We start from the raw sequence: 8,862 nt of genomic DNA, 5'->3' as shown, positions 1-8,862 counted from the left end.
TATTTTTGTTATGTGCCATCGAGTCGGACCCAACTCATAGAGACCCTTCTTTGGGTTTCTGAGGCAGTATCACTACGGAAGTAGATTGCGCAACCTTCCTTATGAGGAGTGGAACCACCAGCCTTCTGGTTAGCAGTCAAGTGCCTTAGGCACTATGCTACCAGAGCTCCCACACTATAGTTTTCCAGTTCTATGTATGAATAACTCCATATGAATTCCCTGCTGTATGTCTTTTTTTTGCTCATGTTGTGTTCAATCACATTGTTGTGTGTAGCTGTAGTTATTGATTTTTCTTGCTTTATGGTATTCCATTGTAGGAATATATTATAATGTATCCACTCTGGTGTTGATGGACATTTTGGTATTTTATAGTTTGGGACTATTTCAAATAATGCGACTAAAAGCACTTTTGTCTGTGTCTCTTGGTGCAAATGGGTACTGTCATGGATTGAATGATGTCACCAAAAAAATATGTATCAACCTGGCTGGGCCATGATTCTCAGTGGTTTGGCAGTTATGTAATGATGTAATCATCCCCTATGATCATGATGTGATCAGATGTGGTCAGCCAAGCAATTTTAAGGAAATTAGAGTAAGAGATCACAGCCTTGGTTCAATGTAACCGGGATGTCTCTGGGGTGCAACTTGCATCACCTTTTATCTTAGAAGAGATAAAAGGAGAAAGAACCAAGCAGAACAGGACGGACCTCTGTGCCACCAAAAAAGAAGAGCCAGGAGCAGAGAATGACCTTTGGTTCTGGGGTCTCTGTGTTGAGAAACTCCTAGACCTAGTGGAAGATTGATGCCAAGACACATGGTGATCCCCAAGAAATGTTGGGCCCACAGTTGTTGAAAGGAGATAAAGACTTTTCCCTAAAACAAATACAAAGAGAAAATCTTCCCCTAGAGCTGGCACCTGAATTGGGACTTCTAGCCTCCTAAACCATGAGAGAATAAATTTCTGTTTGTTAAAGTATTTCTGTATAGCAGCACTAGAAGGAAAGTATCAGGAGTGGGGTGCTGTTCTAACAGACACCTAAAATGTGGAATTTTACATTTAAAAAATTTGGAATTGGGTAATGAGGAGAAACTGGAAGAATTTTAAAGTTTTTAATAGTAAAAGCCTAGATTGCCTTGAAGAGACAGTTGGTGCAATTATGGACATCAAAGGCAATTCTAGTGAGGGCTCAGAAGGAAATGAGGAGAGCTGTAATACTGAAGACAGCACAGATGGCAAGAAGCAGTGGCAGAGAAATGGCAACAGCAGAACCAAAAGATCAATGCAAGATGGCACAGGAGCCAACCCATGGAGCAAGAGAGTCAAGTGGCTTAGGGCAGGAGGGTTCCTGGCAGAGCAGGGTGCCTCCAGGCACTTATGGGTAGAGTTAAAGAGTTTTGTAACACTTGCCTAAGCAGGGCAGAATCTGAGCTAGCCCAAGAGGCCCAAGGGACTGAGAGGCTGAGAGGCCAAGGAACCAAGAAGCAGAAGCTGAAGAGACAAGGAGTACAAAACACAGAGCTGCCTTAGTCTCAGAAGGTAGAGCCACAACCTCTGAGGTCTCAAAGGCTGGAATTATGACCTGCTGGGTCTCAAAGGGTGGGGCCATGGCTTCCTAAATTTCAAAGATTCGGATATTTACCAACTCAGTTCTGGAGTATGGAGCTGCTGTCCATCAGTGCCAGGGAGATGGAGCTAGACGTATTGCCCAAAGCTGAGTAGGTGCAGCTGCTTTGCCCAAAGAAGAGAAGAATGAGGCCCACTAGGGCAAGGAGGTGGGGTTTCCACTCAGTTGGCCTAGGAGAATGGGGCCACCCAACGCTGAGGGAGCAGAGTTGCTCTCCCAGTGGACTTGGAAGTTAGAACTGAAGCCTAGGGCTGAGGATCTTCCACCAAGAATCCAGAGAGCTTAGCCCACACCCAGAGCCTGGAGGGCCACTGCCTAGATGCTCTTAGAGAACAGAGGAGTATTTTCAAGCTTGAGAGCTAATGTCAATGTTTCTGCTGGATTTTTCATTTGCTCGGTGCCCATTATTTCTTATTTCCTTCCAATTTCTCCCATTTGTAATTGAAATGTCTATCTTGTGCATGTTCTATCATTCTACTTTGGAACCAGGTAACTAATATTCTAAATTCACAGATGAAGTATTTTGCTGTAGGATGGAATTTGGACTTGGGGTTGATTTAAGACTTTGGGGATGATATGAAGAAGTGAAAAATATGATATTTCCAATCGCCTCGTATGCATGTGAGAGCTGGACAATGAATAGGGAAGACTGAAGAAGAGTTGGTGCTTTTGAGTTGTAGTGCTGGAGAAGAATGCTGAAAGTACCATGGACTGCTAAAAGAACTAACAGATCTGTCCTGGGGGAAGTGCACCAGAAATGCTCCTTGGAAGTGAGAATGGCCAGACTTCATCTCACCTATTTTGGTCATGTTGCCAGAAGGGACCATTCCCTGGAGAAGGATATCATGCTTGGTAGGGTGGAGGGTCAACGAAAGAGGGGCAGGCCTTCAATGAGGTGGATTGACACAGTGGCTGTGATGATGGGCTTAATTAAGTATAGCAGGGATCGTGGAGCTGGCACGGGATCGGGCTGTGTTTTGTTCTGCTATGCATGGGGTCGCTATGAGTCGGAAATGACTGGATGGCACCTAACAACAACAACAACATGATGAGGTGAAACTATTTTGCATGTGTCGATGACATGAATTTTGGAGGGCCAAAAAGTGGAATGTCATGGATTGAATTGTGTCTCAAAACACTATGTGCCAATTTAGGTAGGCCATGATTCTCTGCAGTTTGGCAATTATATAATAACACAATTTGGCAGTTATGTAATGATATAATCATCCTCCATGATCAAGATGTGATCTGATGTGATCACCAATCAGTTGTAAGGGAATTAAGAAGGGATGCAACACCCTTATGCCCTGATTTGATATAGCAGGGGTTTCTCTGGAGTGTGACTGGCACCATTTTTTATCTTTCAAGAAATAGAAGGGAAAAGAAGAAAGCAGAGAAGAAAGGACTTCATTAGCACCAAGAAAGAGGAGCCAGGAGCAGAGCATGTCCTTTGGACCCAAGGTCCTTGTGCTGCGAACATCCTAGACCCAGAGGAAGATTGAGAGATCTTTAAGTAATGTCAGGCCCGCAGCTGTTGGAAGAGACAAGGACAGGTAGATGGAGGCCACTTTAAGACTCAGGGAGCTCTCTCTGAGGAGGCACACTGGAACAGAGCCTGAAGGAAATGCAGGACTGAGCCCAAGGCCCTCTAGGGGAAGGGACTGCCCTGTATTCCTCCCACAGTCATATTGGCTGTGTTAGAAGAAACAAGGAGTGAGGCCGGACACGAGCAGCAAGTAGAAGAGTGATAAGAAACAAGGTCAGAAAGGTCATCATTGAAGAGCTCACGCAGGGCCATTTAAGGTCATAACAGAGACTTTGGACTTTATTCCACATGTGATAGGAAGCTATTGAAACAAAGAGACTAGAAGGAACATGATCTGATTTCCAATGATAACAGTAATGATAGAACATGTTATTTGTTGAATCCTTATAGCAGGCATTCTGCTAAAACTTTGCATGGCTTATCACATTTCAGTTTTACCAGGTTACAAAGGTTTATAAAGCTTAATGAGACTCTGTTGCTCAAATGCTTCTTCCTTTCCTCACCTAATCACTACCTCTCAGTGTCAGGTGGGCACAAGAAATGATGGCTCTCTATGGGCAGTCTAATAAATTATACAGTAAAACCTGTGAAAGCCAGAACCTGTGTAAGGTGAAACCTGCCAGAGAAGAAAATCTCAAATATTAGTCCACTAATAGAGAGTGATATAATAGTAAGACTTGTGAGACCTGGTAAAACAAAGCAATCCTGTTGAGTTCTGACTCTCACAGGTCACTGTATATGTTTGTTCACACAAGCAAAGAGTGCTGTGGGGTTTAGACAGGTGAACGAGTTATGCTTCCTGGGCTCGGGTGCCTATAATATGATTTTACTAACTTATCAACATGTTGACCAATTCTTTGTACTTGCAAGAACACTCAAATAGTAAAATGCACAAATTAGTATTTCTTGACAAATTGCTCAACATTCTGGGACAGAAACCATTTTAATTCTAGCCTATGAATGAATATTTCTCCTCAAGCTAGGAAAAAAGACAAAATTAGAGTCAGTTTTCTTTAACCTACAAATAATTACTAATAAAACCAAAACTAAACACTGCCGTAGAATCAGATACAACTCACAGCGACCCCTTCTTGGGTTTCCAAGGTGGTGTCACTACAGAAGTAGATTGCCCAACCTCCCTTCCGAGGAGTGGCTGGTGGATTTGAACTGCCAGCCTTCTGGTCAGCAGTCCAATGCCTTAGGCACTACGCCACCAGAGCTCTTACATACATTGCATTAGGAATGACTAATGACTTGCTGATATATGAAATATTTTTATGAATAGATTTCTAATCACATAGATGAAGATAATAGAGCTATTCATAGACAAGAAATTGCTCTATTGATAACTGAGGATCATAAAGCAGGGTGTGGGTTCACGTGAAGCCAAGGACTTGATTTTGTTTGGGAAAGCCAATGAATGGCTACAAAAATGAATGCAAGAACGAAAGCACAATGCGCATACTGATAACTCTTTTGCTTAATATTTAAATCATTTTCTTTTCTTCCCAGATTATTTATCATCTTATTAATTGTCATCAGCATTTTGTGGATCCCTTTTGTACAGATATCACAAAATGGACAACTGTTCCATTATATAGAATCAGTTTCTAGTTACCTTGGGCCTCCAATTGCAGCTGTCTTCCTACTTGCCATCTTCTGTAAAAGAGTCAGTGAACAGGTAAGTGAAAATCGGGGCACTTTTTCCCTGAAGAGGTGAGAAACATTGTTTGTTTTTCTGGGATAGTAAAATGCTTTTCATCCAACTTATACATTTTTCAAATCCTATCTCAATATTGGTTTCTCTCAGCCACAATTCCTGATTCTCTCTAATGTGTGTAACTATATAACACACTCTCATAGTACAATGTTGATATTCCTAGGAAATACTATGTACAGATATGGCACAGTGCTAAGCAAAACAGGTTTTGGGGTCAGGTTGCCAGAGTCCAATCCTGACTCTGCCATCTTAACAGCATTGTGATCTTAAGCAAAACACATGCTTCTCTGTGTCTCAGTTTCCTCATCTGTAAATTGAAGATAATCATACTTTTTCTTTTACTTTATTGTGATTTGGGTGAACATTTACAGAGCAAATCATTTTCCATACAACAGTTCATACACATTTTGTTTCATGACATTGATTACAATCCCCAAAATGGAATAGCTCTCTTCCCATTTCCTCCCTGTGGTTACCTTTTTCCTGTCTCCTTCTTTCCTATGCATTCTTGCCCTCTGAGCTGTCTCCCTGTGCAAACACTGCCTTTCTGATCTCCCATGACTGATCATTCTAAGGAGGGCACCTACCTGGTTTAAATGTTCACCTATACACCTGTCTATTGTTTGGTTGGAAGCCACAGGCTTCCAATTCCAGGCCAAAGGGGGACTAGAGGCCAGTCTTAAGGGTTTCATCAGTCTACATCAGACAAGTAAGCCTGGTCTTTTGTTATGATTTTGAATTTTGGTCCACATTTTTCTCCCACTCTATCCAGGTTCTCCTATTTTGATTGAGTCAAATCTGACTCATAGCAAACCCCCCCTTGGGTTTCCAAGGCAGTATCTCCACAGAAGTGATTGTCCAGTCTTCCTTTACAGTAATTAGTATTATATATGTGCATTTATAATTGATTAATTGATTACTGGAGACCACTATGAAGTCCCTGGTGCAAATGGTGAAGCACCCACCCAGTGGCACCTTGGAAGACAGTCTGGTGATCTGTTTTGCAAAGGTCACAGTCTTCCATACGTCACAGTCTTGAGAACCTTGTGCAGCACAGTTCCACTCTGATACTCGGACGCACAGGGGATCAACATGAATCAGAGTTAATTCTATGGCAACTAATAGTAACATCACAGACAATGTCCAACTGATCTCTTAATTGTTCCTAGATGTTAGCCTTGCTTTTATCATTCTCATATAAGAAACAGGTTCAAAGGGGTTAATATCTCTGTGCCTCACACAATTACTTAATATTAGTAAATGGGGTCAATGGGAAGAAGACTCAGGTCTTCTTATGCAAAATGTTCATATTCTTCACCTCTCTGTGCATTATTGCTTCTGTTAAACATAAGATATTGAGCATGGCAACTTTTCATCACCACCAAGTTCCCAGAGAAATAAATGCTTTTAATTGTCAAAAAGCTTAATGGGATGGTTAAAACTACCTAATATAAAGTTATAAAATGTGCCACATAAATCATAGTTTTGTTTTCTTACGTATAATAACTCATAAGTTCTTAAAATCTGTGTGTAAAAGTCAAGAATATCTTCAGCTTGTGTAAGGATAAACATTGTTGTTGTTGTTGTTATGTGCTGTCGAGTTGGACCCGACACATAGTGACCCCTCCTTGGGTTTCCAAGGCAGTATCACTACGGAAGTAGATCGCCCTATCTTCCTCTGGATAGACATTAGGGTTCTGGATTTGGAGGACTGACAGAGCAATGATGTTTCAGGCCCTGAAGAACAACAGCCTATTTGTAAACCCCTGTTTGTGACTTTCCCTGCTTTGGTAACCTTGTGCTCAGGGTTAGCTGCTTGTGGATCCTAAGGTTAGGAAAGCAGGCAGGATGAAAATATGAGTTAATATAATGAGCTTCTCATCTTTTCTAAAAATTCTCATTGTGTTCTTGTTTCTTTTGCAGGGAGCTTTCTGGGGCCTAATCACTGGACTCGTGATTGGCCTCATTCGGATGATTGCAGAGTTTACCTATGGAACGGGGAGTTGCTTGGCTGCCAGTGACTGTCCCACGATCATCTGTGGAGTGCACTATCTTTACTTTGCCATCATCCTCTTTTTTGTGTCCATCTTGGTTGTCCTGGGAATCTCCCTGGTGACAAAACCCATTCCTGATGTACATGTGAGTAAGCAAAAATGGATTAATGCTCATTGTTAAAGAAGGATTCTTTGCCTCCTAAAACTGCAGCTAATGTTCAAATGCCAGGCCATGGAATCATAGCACTAGAGAGCAGTAGAGCTAGAAGGAACCTAAGAGAATATCACCCAGTCATTAAGTCAACAACAATATGCACCTAGTATGTGCAAGACACCAGTGAATTTAAAAGTAAGACACTGGACAATGGACTTCATCCTCAAAAAGATATTTCACAATGCAATTGGGAGGTAATTTATAGAAGATATAGAATTCCAGGAAAAACATGATCAGTGTTCCCTGAGACACTGGGAAGGACTTCACAGTAGACGGTCATCTAAGGTGGACCTGTTTGGGCAGTAAGATTTCACAGACAATGTGAACACTGGCACAGAGGTGAACAAACAACTTGGGACCGGTTAGCATAAAAAGGCAACAAAGAACAATGAGATGCACTTTTTATTTTAGACAGGTATAAAAGTTTCTATTGTTGGCAAAGATGTGGGGAAATGACCAGAACTGTTGGTGAGTGTATGAATTTGTATCATGTGTAAGAGAGAAATGTAGCAATATCTTTTCTAAAATTCTAAAATTTTCTAAAATTCTCATATGCTATGATTCAATAATCCCACTTCTAGGAGTCAATCAATGTAGACATTCTTGTGCAAGTAGGAATATGTACAACCAAGAAAGAAACCAAACCCACTGCCATCTAGTTGATTCTGACACACAGCAACCCCCATTGGATTTACAAGGCTATAAATCTTTATGGAAGTACGTCACTTCATGTTCCTGCTGCAGGGCAGCTAATGGGTTTAACCACTAACCTTCTGCTTAGCAGTCAAATGACTTACCCACTATGCCACCAGAGTAGCTAGGTTTCTAATTACTAAAAAAGAAATGAGAACGACCCCAATTTCCATCACTCTAGAAATAAGCACACAAATAATTTTGCATTGACTATTTTACAGCTACTCAAAAGCATGAGTGAGCTACACTGCTGGCTTTGAAAAATGCTCAAAAGACAATAAAGTAGAAAAAGAAACACTTGAAGATAACACAGTATGGTATGATACAATAAAACCTGTAAAAGCCAGAACCTGTGTTAAGGCAGAAACCTGTCAAAGAGGGAAAGCTCAAATATTTTCTATTAAAATGAACAATCGAAAATTGCTAAGACTGTACCCTGTTAAAAGTAGAGAACTTGCAAGATCTGGAAAAACGAGGCAGCCCCATCTAGTTCTGACTCTCACAGGTGTCACTGTATCGCTTTTATATACAACTAGGCATGTGTACATATTTGTCTAAGCATACGAATAAAAAGGTCTTAAGGCATACATACCTGAAAGTGTTGAGAAGAGGTATCTCTGGGTAAGGTACTATACTACCAGGCAAATGCTAAATATTTTTAAAATTTAATACTGTTTATGTTTGAATTTCTAACTAACATGTGTAAGTTATGTATATTTTTGCATTTATCACTTATAATCTTCACTGCAATATTTATTTGCATATTTCCTAGGAGAGTGACCAGCAGATTATGTGTAGGTGGGGAAACCTGAGGTCCAGGATAGTTTAAATGGCTTCACCAAGGACACATCAGTGGAATTCATAAATAAAGTTTTATGCTGAATATTTGGAGTTAAACCAAATGAAAGAACATTAGAAAATATATCAGAATTTTCAAGAAATAAATATAAATCTTAAACTATTTTATGCCAATAGAAATGAGCATAAGTTATTGCTTATTTTAAAGAAAAAAAAAATTGTCTGCAAAATCAGTGAGACTATTTACTAATTTAGGAGCTCTGGTAGCATAG

The 8,862-nt window shown here is 40.6% G+C and overlaps 1 protein-coding gene across 1 annotated transcript in view; it reads left to right on the top strand.

Annotated features, from left to right (window-relative positions):
- LOC103208282 (solute carrier family 5 member 4-like) overlaps window positions 1-7,852 on the top strand; it is a 58,988-nt gene extending 51,136 nt beyond the window's left edge. Inside the window, 3 exon segments of the mRNA XM_042782712.1 lie at window positions 4,684-4,852; window positions 6,815-7,030; window positions 7,844-7,852. Of these exon segments, the coding sequence (XP_042638646.1) occupies window positions 4,684-4,852; window positions 6,815-7,030; window positions 7,844-7,852 (394 nt within the window).
- Window positions 7,853-8,862: the final 1,010 nt, after the last annotated feature.

Source organism: Orycteropus afer, unplaced genomic scaffold, assembly GCF_000298275.1.
Source record: "Orycteropus afer afer isolate SDZICR_OR568_19922 unplaced genomic scaffold, OryAfe1.0 scaffold00420, whole genome shotgun sequence".
In the NCBI taxonomy this organism is placed as follows: domain Eukaryota; kingdom Metazoa; phylum Chordata; class Mammalia; order Tubulidentata; family Orycteropodidae; genus Orycteropus; species Orycteropus afer.
Note: the sequence above shows the minus strand (reverse complement) of the source record. Positions and strands in the feature narration are given on the sequence as shown.